The 20573-nt window shown below is 47.6% G+C and overlaps 2 protein-coding genes across 4 annotated transcripts; both read right to left on the reverse strand.

Moving 5' to 3' along the window:
• Nucleotides 1-269: 269 nt before the first annotated feature.
• BIRC5 (baculoviral IAP repeat containing 5) lies at nt 270-1757 on the reverse strand. Its single transcript, XM_064415239.1, has 4 exons — nt 1601-1757; nt 1408-1517; nt 1162-1279; nt 270-951 (listed from the first exon to the last, which is right to left on the reverse strand). Exons 1-4 carry the CDS (start codon nt 1712-1714, stop codon nt 871-873), a joined length of 423 nt encoding a protein of 140 aa, XP_064271309.1. The 5' UTR covers nt 1715-1757; the 3' UTR covers nt 270-870.
• A 2021-nt stretch (nt 1758-3778) lies between these two features.
• Nucleotides 3779-20570, reverse strand: KAT14 (lysine acetyltransferase 14). Of its 3 annotated transcripts, none has more exons than XM_064415228.1 (10): nt 20314-20570; nt 18500-18618; nt 15659-15780; nt 13827-14008; nt 12876-13292; nt 11427-11998; nt 10778-10914; nt 10095-10270; nt 6847-7037; nt 3779-4384 (listed from the first exon to the last, which is right to left on the reverse strand). In XM_064415228.1, the coding sequence occupies exons 1-10, from the start codon at nt 20567-20569 to the stop codon at nt 4211-4213; spliced, it is 2346 nt and encodes a 781-aa protein (XP_064271298.1). In that variant the 5' UTR covers nt 20570; the 3' UTR covers nt 3779-4210. The 3 variants fall into 3 exon arrangements, with proteins under 3 accessions (XP_064271298.1, XP_064271297.1, XP_064271301.1); XM_064415227.1 differs by having other exon boundaries at nt 12876-13295; XM_064415231.1 differs by lacking the exons at nt 3779-4384; nt 6847-7037 and having other exon boundaries at nt 10128-10270; nt 10666-10914; nt 12876-13295.
• Between the last annotated feature and the right edge of the window lie 3 nt (nt 20571-20573).

Consider the following 20573-nt stretch of genomic DNA (forward strand, 5'->3'; position numbering starts at 1 on the left):
AATTCCCCTCTGACTGCACTCTACTCTGCAAATTTCCTTTCCAAACAGAGGGACAAACCAAACCTTCCCAGGCACAAATACATTTCAGTGTCTCTGAAGTGTCTGTAATGCCTGATGGACACTGCTTATGAGAGTTTGACACTTGAGCAACAGCACTGCAAGCTGTAACTCATGAGCTTCATTTCCTTTTTGATGTTAAAACTGCAGTCAGTGCAGCCCATTGCAGTAAAGGTCAGAGTCTTGTCCTCCAGAAAATCGAGTAAAACTGCTTTGTTGTTCTGCCTTCAACTTTTATTTATGCATCAACACGAGGCAGCAGCCAACTACAAACAGAAGTTTACAAGAATACCAGGCACACTAAGGTGTGGTATAACTCAGTGTTATTAGCCACAATCCTAAATCCCTGAAGTATTTTTAAAACTCCTTCTCCTCTCTAAGTCCCAAAGTATCTAAAAGCATCGGTATACTCAGTACAAACATGGAAATGCATGTCAACTCCTATGAGAAACTTAAGTTTTAGCACCAGAGCTACCAGTATATTTATGAGACAGCAATACCTCTAAACAGGTGAATTTACAACAAAACATAACAAAACAAAACGAAAAAACACAAGTAAACCCACAAATAATAATCCTTTAAAAAACAGCACGAAAATTAGGAGACTCTTTGTAGAAAAAGATTTTGTACGCAATGCATCAAACCCCAGGTACTTCCCAGACAGAATGGGAGGAGTGAAGCAGAATTCCCTCTGCTCCTCAGGGACAGCCAGTCTGGAAGCAGCCTCAGGAAACACGGCCATTCAGTCACAGGGGCAGTGCCACAGCATGTGGACAAGACAGATGTCACTGGCAACTGTGAAGCTGCAGCAGTCTAGGCCAGATTCTTTATACTACAGCGCTGGATCTTGGCTTTATCTTCAACCTTGGTCATCTTCTGAGAAACCTCTTTTTTCTGCAAAGAGTAAAAGCAATACGATGTTACTAAGTGGAGTATGTTCAGCTTCGAGGAGAAAGCAGGATACATCCTGCATGGATGAGAACCGGGAAAGGGGACACCGGCTGATCCAGCCCGAGCCTGGATGCAACAGGCACTGTGCACAAAGCCTTGTGGAAAGGAACGAGGCCAGCTCAACAATTCAAAGACAGGAAGCCGTGTACGTACAAGTGCCTTTCTCGTTCGTATTTTTTCCAGCTTCAGGAACTCCTGCACCGTCAGCTTAGGAGGTTCTTTCTGAAGAGAAAGAAAGCCACAGGCGGCGGTGTGTTTTTTGTGCTCCTCCCTGAAAAGAGGCGAAACGAAAGAGAAAATAAAAGAGGAGGCAGCCGCTCTCCCCTGCCGAGCCCCTCGGCTGCCACCAGCGGCTCCCCCGGGCCGGGGCGGAGGCCGAGGGATCCCCCCGGTACTCACAGCGGGTCGTCGTCGGGCTCCCAGCCCTCCAGCTCCTTGAGGCAGTAGAAGCACTGCGCCACGTCGGGGCTGTTCTCGCTGGGGCTGTGCACGAAGCCCGCCGCCGCCATCTGTGGGCACAGCGGAGGCCGTCAGCGCCCGCCCGGCCCCGGCCCCGCCGCCCCGGCCCCGCCGCCCCCGGCCCCGCGCTCACCCGCTCGGGCGTGCAGGCGCAGCCCTCGGTGAAGGGCCAGTTGTGGAAGGTGGCGGCGCGGACGGAGTCGAAGTAGAGCCGCCACACCTCGGGCAGCCCCTCCCGGCCCGCCATGGCCGCGTTCAAACGGCTGCGCGCGCGGGGCAGGGCGGGAGCGGGGCGGGCCCGCCGCCCTCACGGAGCCCGCAGGGAGCCCGCGCAGCCAGCCGAAAGGAAGCCTTTCCTTGTGGCAGCGAATCGGAGCTCAGGGAAACGCTTGGGCTCAGGGAAACGCTTGGGCTTTGCCGCCCTATTAGCAAAGGCTGAGGCTCCGCCTTTATTCTCCGGGATAAGCCGTGCTTTGTCAGGCTGTGCTCGGCTCCTCCTCAGCGCTACGGCCGCTGCCCGGCGGCGGGAAGCGCGGAGGAGCCGAGCCGGGGAGCAGGGCGGTGTTGGCTCCTCAAGCACAGCTCGGGCGAGCCAGCAGCCGGCTCCCGAGGCACCAGAGGGAAGCAGAGGGCTGGCAACACCGTTCGGCTGCTTGTTTCACTACGTGCCTTAGAAGAACCTCACTCCTTACAAAGCCATGGCTCCCACCCCGAGGATCACTTCACTGCCTTTGAGGATCGGGGGTTAACGAGGGACCTGGATAGAACAAGCTGGCTGCAGCTCAGCGGTGACACAGGGCTGTTATAACACAATCGGCACTTGGCAGTCCCTGAGGGACAAAGCCACAGAGCAAGATGGTCCTCAAGACCTTCATGGTCACCTTTGAGAACACAATGCACACAACCAGCTATCTTCTTCAGACTACTTTGTATTTCCTAATTCTGTCTGGAAAGGAGGAGCTTGCTAAGGCCTGCATGTGGGGGTGGCCGTAGGGAAATGAGTTTCTTGCCTTGGTCAGCTGCCCACACATATCCTCTTAGGGCCATGCTGGACTTTGCCAGATTCCAATGAAATAAGATGATGGAGAGGCATCTTAACAAACAGTATGACTACAGACAAGCTTTTCCAAGGGAAGGGCTTTAATTCCATTCATAAAGACATATATTTCTTTTCTTTCAAAGTCCAGCTGACTCATAACATTAAGAACACTGAAAATTTTCACAGTCATGAAACAGGCAGAAATGTGCATGGATGTCGGGGCACAACCCTCAGCTGGGCTGGTTTTCCTTTCCACTACCCCTGGTTTTGTGTTGGTGATGATGGACACTGGCTACACAAAAACATACTTTGTGTCCCTTTCTCTTCTGTTACCAAAATGAAGACTCCACTAAGGCAATCACTGCTATAGTCAGCAGATACACACAGTAGATTAAGGAGAGAAGTCACATTTGGTGTGTAGCTCCCTGTGGGCTTGATGTAAAAGGAGCATCCCAATGGATGTGATCCATAGTTAAACTGCACAGCCTGACCTTTGGTCAGTGCAGCTTTCTGTTCATCCACACTGAAGGTCAGGCAGAGAGAGAAGCTGCTACATTGTGGAAAAGGACACGAGCCACTACCAGAGAAAGTGTTTGGGGTTGTGTTTTTTAATTCTTGGGTATTTCTATTTATTCTTTGCCAGGTGAGCCTAGATGCTTCCAAGAACTAGATCCGGGCCACCTCTGCCCTCTCCTCCCTCCAAGCTGCCAGCAGACTGCTTCTACAAATCAGAGCCGGCATTTCAAACATCCCCGCTGACTTTTGCTCTGGGTTTCTTCCAGCCAGAGCGCCTGCAGCAGGAGGAGGTGGGTGCTGGAGCCTGTGAGGCTGCTCTGTGGCTAGAGGAGTGCCCAGAGGGCTGATGTGCAGACCAACAACCACAGAGAGGTGGAAAGACTCCAAAGAGCTGATCTGGCAGCTGTGGTGCCCTACCTTGCCTAGACACAAACGCACCTGACACCGCTCCTGAACACAAAACACTGCGCGCCACGAGAACGTCACACTGAGCACGGGGCAAGCAGGGGAAGGGAAGGGAAGGGAAGGCAGCAGGGAAGGAGCAAACAAAGGTGTCTCCTCTGCGCCTTGTACTTGGGATAATGGGAATCCACACGCTCTTCAGTAGTCCCGAAACATGGTTCCAGGACTACGATTCTGGCATGTGCAGAACTCTCCTAACATTAACATCCAGCTACAGGCACCAATACCTTACTTCCCTTCACAGACTCTAGACAGTTCCTAACAAAGCAATCAAACCACAGAAACACTGAATGGTTTAAGTTTAGGTGTTCATTTTTGCTAATAAACAAAAACAGAGACAAAAAACCTGCAACATTTTTTTGGACAGGTTTCAAAACTTGAAATCCATGGGGCCCCTCTGAAATGAGAAACACTTTTTTGTTTGGTATTTTTGTTTGCTAATGAGGCTCTCCAAAGTAGTGGCAGGAAAATTCCCCATAAGGAATTTCAATTTTCCAGTGGTTTCAGTGTATCCTAGTTGGCATTTCCAGGCCTCTCCCCTTGGAGCACAGGAATCAATCCTTTTGGATTGCGTTTTCCACACACATCATCTCACCGTTGACATCCAAAGTCCTAGGGATAAACACACCAGCGTGTTCCAGCTCTCCTGTGGCAGCCAACATCCTCCACCAAAAGCTGGGGAGTTTTTTGGATGGATTGGGCTTTTCCCCAGAGCCCTCCCGCAGCTCAGCGCCGCAGCCTGAGGAAGAAGGCGTGCTTGCACTCCTTGCTGTCCAAGGGGTAGTACTTGTCATAAAAATCCAAAATGTACTCCTCAGTCTTAAATCCAAACTTCTGGTAGAGCAGCATAGCAGGGTTGCTTGCAGAGACGTGAAGGGTGACGTCCTTGCCCATGCAGGTCTGCCAAAGGGAGGGGGAGAGGAAAAAAAAAAGGAGATATCACTGCAAGAGAACGAGACAGCCTCTGGGGGAATGCGGAGGTGAGGAGATTCATCAGCTCAGAGATCCAAGGTACTGAGGAAATGTGAGAGAAGTCACAGGAGTTACCACACATAGCAACAGCAAAGGGAGCGCTGCTGCTGCTCCTCCAAGCCTTTGTTTCTGGGAAACGTGGATTCTCTGACAATGAAAGGTTTGGGATTATAATTTGTCATCTGCCCATTGTAAATTACTAAAGTAATTGTTAATTAAAAATAATCTTGGTGTACAGCCCTGATCTTAAATACAATGGCCTGAAGAAAAGACAAAACATGCCAGAGGATCAGGCTCTGCACTCCTCCCTGTCAGCAAACAGAGCTGAGCTCTGTGGGACTGCCTGAGCACCTCTGTGCTGTCACACTGGAATTCCTGCCTATCCCACCCAGCTCCTCTCCCATCCTTCAGGGCACAGCACTCGCCTCCTCAGAAGGCAGGAAATTCAGTTCAGACAGCAAATAATAGCATGGCTGAAGTTACCTTGAAGATCCTAAATTATTCTAACCAGCAACAGTCTGATTAAGATGCTGAAATAATTTATTTTCTGCTTTCATCAAGTGATTTAATAGCATTCCATGTATATTGAGTGTATTGTAACTCTAAAGTGGGAACAGTAATACCCTCTAGGAATCTCCAAGATAGTACATTCAAGGGGAAAACTCTCACGAATTTAAGGAGGGAAGGAAAGAAAAAGAAATAATTGGAAGCTGTTTTGGGGAAAAGAAAATTTGAATGAGATCATTAAGAAAATGCAGTTTATTCCTCTGGGACAGATGCATGAGAGGATAAATTTTGAAGCAAAACCAGCCATCACTATTTGCATCAAACCATTTTCCTATTAAGTTATGCTGTTCCCAAGAATTCAGCCCCAAACTCAGCACACTGATCCCAAAGTCAGCGACCTACTCTTAATCCAAGCAGGGCATCAAAGTATCTCAAGCTACTGAGAGGAGACCCCAAGCCCAAGCAGGCTGCAAAGCAGCACCTACAACATGGAGACTGAGGAACAGAAGGTCACAACCACCATTATTCCACAGGACTAAACCACTGTCAGAAAGTCAGCAACAGCAAAATAAACCTCATGTGAGCCAAACATACAGTGCTAATCTCTCATTGCTAGCGTGCCTAATCAGACTCAAATCTCTCAAATCTGCTTGGCTTTTCTCAACAGGGAATTTCATGCAAGCAGGATTAGGTTAATTGATGTGATACATCCTACAAAAAGGTGTGAGGATTTTCTGTGGCTGACTTGCCAACTCCAGCATCCCAGCTCTGCTGGAGAGGGAAGTCTGAGAGTCCACCTGCTGGATCCCTGCAAACCTTGGCGCCTGTTCCCACTAGGTGTTGACATCTCACATCAACACACTGAGCTGAGGGCAATTTCCTTCAACACCTGACACAGAGCTGCCTGGGAGATGCAAGGGCTGAGTTTAAGAATATTGATTAGAGGCCTGTGTCAGCACTGCAGAGAGCTGTGCAGGTAGCAGAGTTACCCTCGGGCAGCCCAGGAGCACAAAGTGCTTTTCCAAAGCAGGGATCACTTTCCCCAAGGCTCTGCCAGCACTCCCTACTTTGCTTTAGCCAAGAAAGAAAGAGGATAAAACAGTTTCAATGGTGAGTTTTTGTTAGTGAAGCTCATCTCGACTACAACGTTCCCCACTGGCAGCTCGGCCAAGAGAGTTCAGGGAGTGGTAAAACTGTGGAGCTGGGCTCTTGTAAAGGACATACATCTTACTCATCTTTACTCACAATTAAGCTGCCTTTCCTGCAATTGAATTCAATAAAGTCAGTGGAATTAAGGCCACTTGAATAACAGTATTCATTCAGAGATTTAATGAAGTTTAACTCCTTTAGTATCACCCATTTAGTTGGCTAGATTAATTTTCCCCAGTATTCCTGTGGAACAAGGCCCAGCACAAGCCAATTTAAACAATGAGGTTGCAAACACTTCAACATTAACTCAGCTGTATTTGAACCAGAGGATAAAATGAAAGTGAGTGATTGAGATCAGTAAGTGATTTACTGCACGGAACAAAGCTCCAGGTGTAGTCAAGAAAGCTGCAATCATTCTAAGTGACCCTGCCCACTCTTACCTCATTTCCTCCTTAAACACCCCATTTATAGCATCCCTTGTACACAAACTACTGACCCCTGAAGAACAGAGTTAACCCCAAGACAGCTGAAGTGTGCAGCATCCCTCTAATTCTGAGGACATGACCAGGATGGTTGTTTTCCTAAACGCATTTTGACTTCCAAAGCAGGAGCTATTCCCTCCCATAAACATTCACAAAAAGGGTTCTTACTCTCCAATATCTGCAGGTGTGCACACAAGGAAGAAGTGAGAGCTGGTTCTTTGGCAGATTCACGGGATGATTTCATTTCATTACCTGGATAAGATGGTAAATCATGAAGGTTGCAATCCCAGCTCTTCTCCACTCAGGGTGCACCAAGAGAAAAGAGATGTAAGCTTCGTTGTACTTCACATCTGGCACCATAAAGCCAAAGGCAATGATAACTTTCTTGTAAAGGACAACAACACTGAAGTCTGGGTACTGCAGGCACTCTGATAAATCAATTCCTAGGGAGAAAGAGAGAAACAGCAGTTGGAAGCACTGCAAACCAAAAGAAAAGTGTTGTTCAAATCCAGGGCATTTTAGAAACCAATTCCTTCTTTTTATCTTTATTCCTTCTTTTTATCTTTATTTCAAATTTGTGACAGCAAGAGATCACAGCATCATAGAATAGTGCAAGGCCCCTGCTAGAGCAGTCCTCTGTTACTACACATTATGTGGCCAAATTCCCCACATTTTGGGAAATCCCAGGGGTCAGGACACCCAGAGTGCAGGGGATGTGCCTGATCGTGGTGCCTCCCCTGCCAGGTAAGTATGCAAGGGAAAAGATGATACAACAAACAGACCAAACAAGACCTGCTCAGCAGGGAAGCTTGCATGGAAATACTAACAAAGATGATTTCCTTTCAAATGACTCAAGGATGAAACTGAAACTTAACTCTCCTCAGAAGCAGCACACATAAAACCAGGCTTCAGCTTTGGTAGCATGGCCTGCTGTGGTTTCTGTCTTTTTCCTCCACCTTCCTTACTGCCGTCTCTTGTGCACTCAGCTGGTTGTGGAGCTGCACTGTGAGCCTGACCACAGCTTCCAACGCTATCAAAACACTTGCTTTTGGCATGCAAATTCTCTGATCTGGGAGATGAAGTAGCCTCTCAGGCAGTGGTGCTTCTGTGAGTCAGAGGCCGAACACAGAAACAGACTGGGAGTTTGCTACCTTGCCTAATCACCCTGCTGCTGCAGTCCTAGAGCATCCACACAGCCTGTCAGCACCCAGCAGTGCAGCTCGAGGCACTGAAGACTGACTGCTTGATAATTTGTGTGGACAGACCCTAAATGAGATGCAAGACACAGAGGAAATGTGCCAGAAACGTTTGCTTCAGCCTCAAGCTGGCAATTACAATGTATTTGGAACACGGGGTAACAAAATAGCAGAGTGTGTTTTCCAGTAATCACTCTTGATGAGATGCAAGACTTCAGAAGGCACCAGGCAGCGAGAAGTGGGTGAGTTATTTTCTTGCTGGAGAGTAAGCTGGGTGGAGCAAGACGTGGGAGGGATCGATTGGAAATTGGAGCTGTGTTAATTAAGGCAAGGCTGCTGCTGCCTGTGGAGTGCCTTGCAGCGTGTCTGGACAGAACACTCACTGCCCCGGGCACTGGTGTCTCTGCAGGGGTGCAGTTTTTCCTGTAGGAAGATGCTTAGCTCAGGATGGTTCACCACTGGAGACACTCCCCGACAGGGAGAGGTTTCCCGTTAGGGCACCGAGGCACTGTGAGAAACAACACCCGGGAATCTCTCTACCTGGAAATCTAGTTCTGCCTTGGGAGAGGCAAGAACAGCTCTGAAAGGAAGGATTTGGAGGCATAGAAGAACTAAGTGCTGGCTTAATGATGCTCACCCAGCTGCATATCCCTGCCTCCCACCCCCAAGCTGTACCAGCTAAACCCTCTCCAGCCCAGGCTTTACATCCCGCATCAATTCCTCACTTCCCCCTCCTGCTACACAGAACCAAGGTGCAAGAATCATATCCCAGCACCAGAATTTTTTCACCATGAAAAAAACTTGGATTCCTGTTTGAAGATTGATGGGGGTGTCAGCTCACAGTTGGGTGGAACACACCCATGCTCCCTATGTTAAATAAAACAGGGTGAGTCCTGCAGAACTTAATGAACGTGCAACCCAACTTGGCCAGAACTTCAAATGCATTATCAGGAGAGGAGAGACTATGACAAAGTGGTTCAGCCTCTGCTGGGATTGCAAGCGTCTCTCACAAGCTCTCAAACAGCTTGTGAAAGGAAAGGCGTGCCAGGTTATTTCCCCCCACACCGTGCAATTTGCATAATGAGCAGCAAAAAGAGCTCCCATCCTGACTGCAGCATGCGGGCACTGCTGAACTACAGCCCTGCTGAATCACCACCAGCAAATCAAAACACAAAGCCAACAGTTACCTGGAATAAAGGTGTGTACTGTTTGCACTAGCCTTTTCTAAATTAGTCTGCTGTGTTGTTTGCTGATCAGAAGCTGATGCATGCAGCAGATGAACATCTCTATTATTATTTCAGAAGAACTAAAGAGTGCAGCCTCATAACCACACCCAGAAAGCGTGGCCATTGTCCCCAAAGAACCTGCAGTTCCAGAAAGGACAAACCTAAAAATACAAACCTAATCTTTCCCATACCTTGTAAATACTGAGGCTTGAAGAAATAAAGGACATCACAGCAGAGCCTACAGTTGTAAAAGCAATTCACTGAATCACAGAATCAGCTGAGTTGGAAGGGACCCTCAATGATCATTGAGTCCAGCTCCTGGCCCTGCACAGGACAACTGCAAGAATCACACCATGTGCCTGAGAGTGTTGTCCAGACTCCTCTGGGGCAGGCTTGGAGCTGTGACCACTGCCCTGGGAATCCTGTTCCAGTGCCCAGCCATCCTGTGGGTGAAGAACCTTTTCCTAATCCCCAACCTAAATTACCACTCCTAACACAGCTTCAGAGCCATTCTATTGGGTGCTGTCACCAGAGAAGAGATGTGTGCCTGCCCCTCTGCCTCCCCTCCTGAGGGAGCTGCAGCCCATGATGGAGTCTCCCCTCGGTCTCCTCCTCTCCAGGCCAAACAGACCGAGTGACCTCAGCCACTCCTCATAGACTTCCCAACTTTCACTCTGACATAGGCAGCTTATGGCTGCTAGGAAGAAACCTTCTCACAAAGGTAATGAACACTAATCTCTGGTATAAAACTGTTTATTTCAGCCCCTGATTCTTGCAAAACAGTTCACGAGATGCTTAAATTTAGTTAACTACTAAGCTACCTACTACTCCTATTAGCACCTATTTTTGTAAGTGCTGCACTAATTAGAGCCTAATTGCCCAGTTTTATGCAATCTCAAAAGACAAAGACACCAAACCCATGCCTCCACCTCAAATACATTCCTGTAACATCAGATAATGGGTTTCTAAGAACCAGCCAAACACCAACTGAAGTAAAATTTGGCCCAAGAACGTTGTTTTTTTTTTTCTGAACAATACCACTTCTTTCTTGGAAACCCAAGCACAGGAGGAATCTTACCAGGCCAGAAGAATTCGTGGCACATGGAGTTTATAGTGGGGATGTGATTAGGGCGAACATAGCAGTAATCAATGGGTGCTTCTGGCTCAGCCTTCCAGTTGAGATCATTCCTGTGTGGATTCGCCCGGATTTCTGCCAGCAGCCTGAGTTTTGGAGGCTTTGTCTCATAATCACGTCTGCCAGGAATGTGAAAAGGAAACACAAAAAGCAAGTGAGCAACAAGAACTGCCGCTGCAGCTACATGGGTACTGCCCATGAAATATCTTCTGACATGCTCAACTTTAGGAAAATAAAGAACAGTCTTGCATTCACAAGGGGAAACAGCCCCCAGCTCAGCAAAAATACCCTTGTGCCAGAGGCCAGGACACTTTCCAGACCCACAGCATGTCCAGCCAGTCTTTCCTTAGAGCAGGAGCAAGGAAATCACAGCTCTGACCCAAGAGCAGGTGCAACTCGCATTGAATGGCTACAGCAATGCCCTCTCTGCCCTTGCCCCCTCTTGGAGATTCCCCTTCCCAATGCAATCCGTTTCACTACTCAGCTAAATCAAATGCTATCCCTCCAGGGTTACCATGGTGCACTGGGTTGTACTTTGAGGAGGAGTGAGGAGCACTGCCCAAGAAAGGTGTCCTCTCCGTGGGCTGGCGGTGCACAAGCCAAGAGCAAGCTCAGGCCCTCTGTACCTGATGTAAGGTTTAAGGACTCGGGAGGTGTAAGGGCTGACAATACTGTGGTCTGTCAGCAGGTCTTCCGAGCCTACCAGGCGGTACAGAAACTTGGTTGTCTGCTGGCGGTATCCCTTCGTGGTGGGCAGCATCGTCTGCAGGCACAGAAAAATGCAAAACAATTGCTGGAAGGTCAGGCAGAAATTTAACAAGGGAATTGTACGGAGGGAGAGGAAGGGCCTCTCAGTGTGACAGGGTGGACTGGACCACGGCGTTCCCACCTCTGGACTCTGCTGAGCACTCCCAAATTTGGTGCCCAAATCTAAAAGTGTTGCAAGTCATCTCCCTCCTACACACATGAAAGAGCATCTACCTGTCTGGGTGCTTCCAGGCCTCCACCATCAGCATTTGGGCAGGGCTGGAGTACAAACACAGTGACATTTGTGGTGCTGACACTGACAGATAGCAGTGCTGAACCAGCATGTCCCAAGAAGAAAGGGACTAAGGAGAGCACTGGTGGGGACACAGCCCCAAGCCAAAAATGAGACTTGTTCACATGATTCTTTTCACTTCAGGGGTAAGATAACCTCAATGTGACACTGCTGGCTGCAGCAAAAGCTTTAAAATAACCAGTGCCAAAACCTAACTTAGATTTGGGAACACCCACCTGGTATCTGTCCAAGATCCTGAAGTCCTGGCTAGTAGTTCTGTATGTCGCTTGCCCTACTGGGGACCTAGAGACACCACCTTCTTTGGCTCCATAGATCCCATCAACCAGGAGCAGAGCAGCATTCACAACCTGGTCCAAGTCAAAGAGTGGCAGTCCTCTCTCCCTCTTGGCCTGCCTGACCAGCAGCTTGCGCCTCAGCCTCCGGGCCTCTGGCGTCATGCTCAAAGCGTTGGGACAGGCTTCCAGCCTCTTCAGCAGCAGCTTTTCCTCATAGATGCTAACTGAGGTGTGCTTGGGAACTCTGGGTTTAGCATCCTTCTCCAGCTGTGACTTCCCCTTGTCTCGTCCTCTCACCTGCAGAGGTGTGTTTGACTCTTCAGGATCTTCACTGTCACCTTCCATCCGTTCTGTTTTTTCTTCTTCACTCTCCACCTCTTGCTTGATCTGCTCGGCTGTCTTCACTTTTTTCCTGCTTGCTAGCATGGTGCCAGCACCAGCTGTCCCACTGGGAGGGGGCACATACTCTATTCCTGGGTCTATGACTCCATCTCCTTCCATCTCCTCATCATCTGTGGAACAGATCAAAATAATTCAGGGGAAAGAAAAAATAATTTAAACATCAAAGTCCCGTTTCAAAAATGGCTGTCACAGAATTTTCCTGCTAAGGAACAACAATGTGGGTTTACCCAACACACTTCATTTTCTATGTACTCCCAGTTTTCCTGATTTTGGATGGGAGATGCTGAAATGAGTCTAATTTCAGGACACAGAATCAATCTTGCTCCTAAAGTGTCTTGTAGTTTGGCATCTGGAAACAGCGCCCCTCCTGAGCTGCAAGCACATGTTCTTTGAGGAACATTAAGCTGCTGAAAATTCCCAAATGCTGGGAAATCAAAAAGACAAGCTGGTGAGCTGTACCTTCAGCTAGCATACCCTCACTATTCTTCCTGTCACCCAGAAGACTGGCTCCTTAAGGAACTAAGAGAATTCAGCCTGCATCACTGCTCTGTAATCTCACTGAAATTTAGCATCCATTAATCAGCACAATCAAACTTAAAAAATACTGGGATATTACCATGGGAATGAAATTTCTCCCATGAAAAACATTTGAGACAAAACTAGTCTTGCTACATAACAGTGTTATCTGTATTGCAGTGAAATGCTTATGATGAGTGGTCCAGCAGTTGCTGTGTGAAGCCTACCCACTGTTTATTCAGGATCTCTCAGAAAACAACAATGGGGGTTTCGTCTGGCCTTAGAAGCTGGTGACAAAACTATGGAAAACCAGTCAATTCTCACAATCAACTGAGACAATAGAATATTGACAGTTACTTTCCATCTCATCCTGAAAGGATCCTGCACCTCACTGGGAGCTTATATTTTAAAATATATTCCTGGAAAACTGCACACAGTTCATCCCCAACGGAAACCCATGGTGGCTCTCACCATGGAAGAGTGCCTGTGGCGGCATGACGTCCGGGATGAGATCCGCCTCCGAGAGCAGGCTGGGAGTGGCCGAGTGCGAGGCGGGAGTGCCGGGAGCAGAGAAGTCCAGGGACGGGGACGGAGAGGGGCTGGTCAGAGGCGTGCGGTCGGACGAGCTCAGGGAGGAGAAGTCGATGACCTCTCCTTTCTCCAGGACGATGTCGGGCCGGCGGCAGCGGCTGCTGAACTTCACGGGCGTGGAGGAAGTGCTGCGGTCCAGGAACCCGGCCGCCTCCTTCTGGGCTCTCCGAATGTCCTTGGCTTCCTGAGTGCGGGACCTCTTCTCCTTCAGCTCCATGGCTGACTCCACTGGATTGCGGCTCACCCGCTTCCGAAGGCCTTCCACGGTAATGATGGGATCCAGCGGGGGCTTGGAAGCTGCTAAAGAAGGAGTTTGCTTGTTCTGAGCTCCTGCAGTCACTGGGTTCACACTGTGCAGTCAAAACCACACTGACTACAGAGCTTAAAAGATGGGGTTTTCAATGTGACCAAGAAATTCATTCTGGGACATGCAGCATTAAGCCAGGGTATGACTAAAGCCTCGTTAAAGCCCAAATTTTGTTCCTCCACACAGAGGAGAATTTGCATCTAGTGACAAAAGATAAAAGATGTTCCCAGGGTAAAGAGAAGTGGGAAAATTGTGGATTTCAGCTAAAAAAAACCCCAGCAAAAACCACTCTGCACAAGCCTCAAAACCCTGAAAGTCAGCACAATGGAAAAAGGTAATAAAATATAACAGGCTTCTCACACTACAGTATATGCACCATAGTGCTCATCAGTCAACCATTACAGCAGAACAAAACTAAGGGACGGTCCATGCACAGTGGTTTAACTGGTTTTAAAATTGGTTTTAACTGAACTTTTCTCACGTGTTCCAGAGAGGAATCTACACACTGCTGGGGACAGAGTTACCTTTTGCCTTCAGTGCAGATGCTGACAGCTTCTCTCCTTCAGGTTTCAGTGTTGGAGGTTTGTTGTGAACCAGCTTCCACCATCCTGGTTCTCCAAACTCCTGTGCCCCCGAGCGGAAAAACAAGGGGCTCCCCACAGACAGACAGCCAGCAACTGTGCTCCACCATGTTGAGGTCTTTTTCCTGTGGTGGGAGAGAAGAAAACAAGGGTCAGGTGCCTACTCAGCAGCTGTGCTTCCATCCTGGACACTGTGTTTCTGCCAGTCACTGACACACAATCACTGAACTACTCCTGAAGCGCTTTTTTGGCCCCTTGGAGGCAGGGAGCTGAATTTAAGCCTTTTCCTCTGCTGGGCAGTGTACACTTACTGGGCATCTGAGCATTTTTTGTTCCTTTAGGAGCTGGGGACAGGGCTAACTAAGATGTCACTTAGGGAAGAGGTGAGAAGAAATACTGAAGAACTGCCCTTGTAACCAATAACTGAGGTACTCCCTAGGACTCTGGAGAGTCAGGTTCATGGAACAGAGTTTAACCTCAGTTGCCCAGAATTTCAGGATTTCTTCTTGCCTTTGCACACCCTCACATGCAGAAACTTCTGTACTCACCAAGGCTTGGCTGAGTTGGTGTTCACTGCTGCCCAGGCTTACACACCTTGAGGTACTGAACCTCAAAGATGGGAAATCAAACCCAGCTGCTGCAGCTCAAAGTCTGGGGTGTTACAGTAAATCTGGGTAAGCTGCACTTCAGTACGCCAAAGAAGATCTCTGCACAGTTTGTACTGCTACACACACGGTTCAGCTGTCTCTGTTCCTTCAGTGGCTTGTCCAGGCAAGCGGGAAGTCTGAGGCCAGGAATCACTCTCTGAATTTTAATCAGAGCAAGGAGTGCCCAGTTCCCAGGGCAAGTCTCAAAAGGCAGCAGCAAACCCTGGGAGGCATTGGTTCCCTGAATGAGGGACAATGGGCCACCAGCTGCCCTCCTGTCAGGGTCCCTGTGGCTTCCAGAGAGGATAAATGCGAACATTTCTGAGAACAGAGCAAGGAGGCACACACAAGCACTGAAAGCAAAGCCAGAGACCAAATCTGGTTAGGAAGAAAGGCCAGATCTTACGACAGAGGAAATCCCTGGGGAAGAAAAGAAGCTGTGAAGTCAATCAAACCTACAACTTCCAAGGATTGCTCAGTTCCTTCACTGCCTCCACAGCACGAGCATTAACAGTGATGCTTGGGTGTGAGACCTTCAGCATGCTCAGAAGAAATGTGCTGTTCACCTGGAAAATAAAGGCTGCCCTCTATGAGAGGGGCTCCCACTCTGACAGTGTGAGAAAAACGTTTCAGTTGTTTAACACCTACTGTGTAAGAGCCCTTTCATTAAGATCTGAAACATTAAGATCTAAAAGGTGAGGCTCAGTTCTTCTTGAAGAACTCAGTCCTTTGGCAAGCTTTATAGCCAAGGAACTTAGCTGGATCATATTTCTGTCCCTAAAGTTTGGCAATACCAGGATCAGACCATTGTGACTGTTTAGAAAAACTCAATTCTTTGCAGGTCCACATGCTGCCTAAAGGAAGATAAGAAATAATCCAAAATAGAAGCATTTGTATTGCTTTTCTGTGACATTGCTGGGGTTGTTTTTCCCCAGTAAGAAATACTTATTCTTTCTCAAGTGTACCCTCCATGCCTGCATTCAGATTCTCAATATTAAATCCTCGTTTTTTATCACTTGTAAGGCTCAACAGAGATGTCACCAAATTAACCAAACTGTCCATCTGTATAACAGGTTTTAATTCCTTTGGCACACCAACCAGACCCTCAGGGAAATATCATGTCTTTACCTGTTCCCTAATAAGAAAGTCCAGTGTTTTTCAATAAAAGCACAAATGTCTTCTTTCCATCTGAAGTAGCCCTGACGGCCCGTTCCTTCCAGAGACAAGTTGTACATTGCCAACATGACAACCTGGAACAGAAAGTGTTGGACACAAGTGAATCCCTTCTGCTTTCTCTGCTGAACAGACCCCCACAGCTGCCACACACACACAGATCCTTGCTCCCTCATAAATATCTTATTTTTGCAACATCTCATAGGCAACTTCTGCAATCCATCTTCTTCCTGGTTTTGTGCTGCCTGTTCTTGTCTTTCTATTGTTAGATGCACACTCTTCCAGACATTTCTCCATCCCAGGGGAATAACAAGCTGCCTAGTTATGCAGGTTTGTGCTGAGAAAAAGAACTGTGCAGCTGTTGTATAAATGAATTACAGTACAGCTGAGGTCTGAATGTAATGTGGAGGTAGGGAAATAGTCTTTCAAATAAATAAAAAAAAGGATCACAAATAATCCTGCTACCCAATACATCATAAACACTGTGACAATGGTCTTTCACACACTTCACAACCAAATTCACTCTACCTTGTTACATACCCAAACTAAAGGGCACCTTTGAAAAATATCTCACCCCCTTTAAGTAAATCCTAGGTGACCACTTGTTAATTACTTACTTAATTGTAATTTACTTAATTAATTTCAATTAATTTATTAGAATAGAACTAAAGTCAGCTAGGCTGGGATCATCTTTCAACAATCACACAGTCTTGGTTTGGCACTACTTCCAATGACAACTTGCATTTCACCCCCAGAGAAATCTGAAATCTGCTTTTCTCAGGGAGATGGGTCTCCTCACAGTGGATCTTGGCTTTCTGGGATGTATTGTCAAAGATGTCAAAATGAGGAAACATGAACAGCTTTAATGTGCCCTTCACCCTATTTCTACCCACAACCCCTCTCAGTTTGATAACCAGGATTTTGGGGGTTTTAAAGTCACGTGGAACAATGTCTCAGGATGTCAAAAATAATTGTCTTTTCAACTAGTTAAAGATACAGATCTGTTGAGGCTACATACTCTGAAAAAAAAAAATCCTGAAATCACTGTCCCCATTCTTCCTGCTTCAGTTAAGTTAGTTTGGCCTTTTCTCTCAATTCCACCCACCCAGAAGCAGCAGCAGCTCTGGCTGCTGGAAGCCCAGGGAGGTGGTCACATTTTCATTTCGTCTGTCCCTTTCCCATGGCACTCTGAAGAGACCTGGGCAATGCCAGCAGCCTTTGCTTTCCCAGTCTGGAACCTGGTGAAACTCTGCCAGTCTGCCAGCACAGACCTCTGCCTAAACCAATCTTTTCCCTGCACTGGCCACCACGAGAAAGCAGTGCAGGAGTTACAATCAGTGTTTCAAATTACCTTACATGATGATAAGGCTGAGTGGCCATGGGTAATAAACAAGGGAAAGCCAACAAGGCTGGTGTTTTCAACAGTCTGACAGCTTGTCCTCAGGACAAGTGGCCTCCTGAGCTGGAAGATGGGGACAGGGAGCAGAATAATAATCTTGTTATTCAGGAGGCAGCAGTTGGGGACCTGCTGAGCTCCTTAGATGCTCACAAGTCTATGGGACTAGATGGGATCCATCCTAGGGTGCTGAGGGAGCTGGCAGAGGAGCTCACCAAGCTGCTCTCCACCATTTACCACCAGTCCTGGCTCACCAGCAGGGTACCTGATGGCAGAAGGTTGGCCAGTGTGACAGCCATCCACAAGAAGGGCTGGAAGGAGGATCCAGGGAGCTCCAGGCCTGTCAGCCTGACCTCAACGCCTGGCAAGGTTATGGAACAGATCACCTTGAGTGCCATCAGCACCTACAGCATGGATTCAGGAGGGGCAGGTCCTGCCTGACCTCCTTTTATGAGCTGTGGCACATCCAAGAAGGGCAACAAGGCTGGTGAAGGACCTGGAATGCAGATCCTATGAGGAACAGACACTGAGGGAGTTGGGGGTGTTCAGGCTGGAGAGGAGGAGTCTCAGAAGAGACCTTATCACCCTCTACAACTCCCTGACAGGAGGGTGCAGCCAGGTGGGGACTCAGCCTCTTCCCCCAGGCAACAAGAGACAGGATGAGAGGACACATCTTAAGCTGCACCAGGGTAGGTTTAGGCTGGACATTAGGAAGAATTTCTTCACAGAAGGAGGGACTGGGCATTGAGGTTGGAGTCACCATCCCTGGAGGTGTTTAAGGAAACCCTGAATGGTGCACTCAGTGCCATGGTGGTGTTAGGTCATGGGCTGGATTTGATGATCTCAAAGGTCTTTTCCATCCCAGCTCATCCTGTGATATTCCATGAAACTACACACCATTACAGGCCCAAAGGATGCAACAGATGTTATTTTGATTGCTCAGGTATGCAAATGACTGGAACAGTGAAATCCAGCAAGGACTGATGCTAGTGCACAAGTGGCCAGGTTGGAGCTCTGTACCCAGGAGCTGGCAAGCTTCCTGTTTCTATTCTGCCACCTCACCAGTTTTACATTTCTTAGACACAAAAAACTGTTCGTGCCTAGAAGCCAAATTGCATTTATTTTGCTTTTCCAAACTTGCTTGAAGCCATGAATTCATGAGCAATATGAAGGGAAGGAAAAAAAAAAGGAATGTGGTTTGTATGATTATCTTTCAATTTCCCTGCCAAATGCTGAAGTTCTCATGTGCAGGCAATCCTCAGCTAATTAATTTCTGAAGTTCATGCAAATGCTCCTTTGTTACCAATACCTGATCCTCCTTTCCCAGGTAGCATGTACACAACAACCAACAATTTCACAAAGTCCCACAGCTGTTCTGCTGTCACAAACATTTCACTTACTTGTTGCCATGTTAATCTCAGACGTTCAAATTGCTCCTTCCCATCTTCTGAGCAATCAGAGCAAGTAAATCTGAAAAAGTTATCTCCTTTGAGGTAGCTGAGCTGTTCTCTCAGTTGACCTAAAATAAAAAGGTAAAAATCAATCTTTTTGCCTTTTTAGAGGAAACAGTGCCACATAGGAAATTTGGATTTCTTCCAAGATCAGGTTTGTCTGACCAAAAACCACAGAACCACCTGTAAACCCCCATGCACCCAAAGTTACAGGCTCTAATTCCGTGTTTCTACAGCAGAGGAAAAAAAATCATATGAATCAGGGCTTCTAAACTCATCAGGAGTTAATTTACACAAACATGCACAACTGAAAAATAGCATCGGAGGACAGGGAAACAATGTTAAGACAAGAGTGTTTCTGGGAAGTCACACTCAAAAGATGTTTGTCTACAAGGATGTCATCTCTTTTACTGTGCATTTTATAATTTTTAGCATATGGGTACCCTGCTTCCATACTGAATTGCAGAATTCAAGTTGCAACTGCATCTGATGGGGAGAAACCCCCTCGCACTTGGTAAACCGAGAGAATTTCTGCAACTCAATGTAAAAAAGTGATTATTTGCCTGAGCACGTTGGCCATTTTCACATGAGACAACTGAACCCCCTAGAACTGAATGATCAGGAAAAAGCACAGTATCTCCGTTTGGCAGCTCGTTTACTCTGCACATTTGTATGTATCTACCGTTGCTTTGCAACTGGCCTTTTCTGCTCCTTGGATTTGTTCCACAGCAACTGCAGAGAGGAACATACTTGTAAAATAAAACAAGTTGAGTGTTAAATCAAGTGCTCCACATGAGATAGCTCAAGCTACCTTTAACTGCTTCATTTTTTTTATTAACACATTTCAAGTTAATATTTCCCTTTACTTCATAGTAGTTAAATAGTCTGGTGCTGGTTTCATTACATTAACACCTAAACATTCACTAACACGCCTTGAGAGATTTTTACACTATAAATTTTGGCAAATCCTAGGAAGGTAAAAAGGGCAGCTCTGACATATCTGCAAGGCAGGTGCCACCTAAACATATCCTGATTTCTAACCATAAACAAACCCCACAAAACCCCCAAATCAAATCAAACAAGCAAAAAAAAAAAAAAAACCTCCACCAAAACCAAAGCCAAGGTGTTCAGCAGTATCTGGCTCTTGAATGCAGTAACAGATCAGATAATCCAGAATTTAGAATGTAAAGCTGTCTGTTACACTGCTAACAGCATATATCTTATGTCAAGTGCCAGAGGAGAAGCACCAAATTCTGCAGCTTGCTCCTAACACCCCCCAGAGCTGGCTGCTGAAGGCTGGGCATGTTTCTAAGCCAACTTAAATTCACATTGGGAAAACATTAAGGTTGAGATTTAGCCATATGCTCCACAGATGTGACAAAATCAACAGGGAGGGGAAAATGGCAACACACAAAGTCCTTTTTCTCCCCAGAGCTTTACAGCAAGGGTCATTATCTGAGTGAGCAGAGAGGTCAGGTCTGTTTAGAGGCCCAAGCCTCTAAACAGCTGCAAGAACCGTCAGGGTGGGCACGTTTCTGAACTTTGATGTTCTCTAATAATTGAAGAAGAGTTTGACTTGCTCAGGAGAGCACCAGCTCCGGGCACACAGAGCTCCTGGACTGAAGTGTCTAACACAGCCCCTGCCAGCAGGCATCACCCACCAAGGCAGGACAGGCAGCAGCCCAACAAGCCGTCAAAGAGGAAGGCAGGACAGCACCAACACCTTGCAAACAGCCACCACAGCCAGCACAACACAGCCTTACTTGCTGGGATCCACTTCTGGCACTTCTCACAGTAATAGGACATCTCCTCCATCCAGGACGCTTCGCCCTCGTCGCTGTTCAGGGAGTCCCCGCTCTGGTCGTGCGATAGATCCACGGAAGCCTGGTCCTCGGACTCCACGATCAGCAGAGTCTCCCCTTCCACCTCGCCCTCCTCCAGGCCCTCGGAGGTGGAGGTCCTGGTGGCTTCATCGTCGTGGCGGCTGAGCAGCCCGCTCATGTGAACGTTGTTGGCCATCCCA

The sequence above is a fragment of the Passer domesticus genome, chromosome 3, assembly GCF_036417665.1.
Source record: "Passer domesticus isolate bPasDom1 chromosome 3, bPasDom1.hap1, whole genome shotgun sequence".
NCBI lineage: Eukaryota > Metazoa > Chordata > Aves > Passeriformes > Passeridae > Passer > Passer domesticus.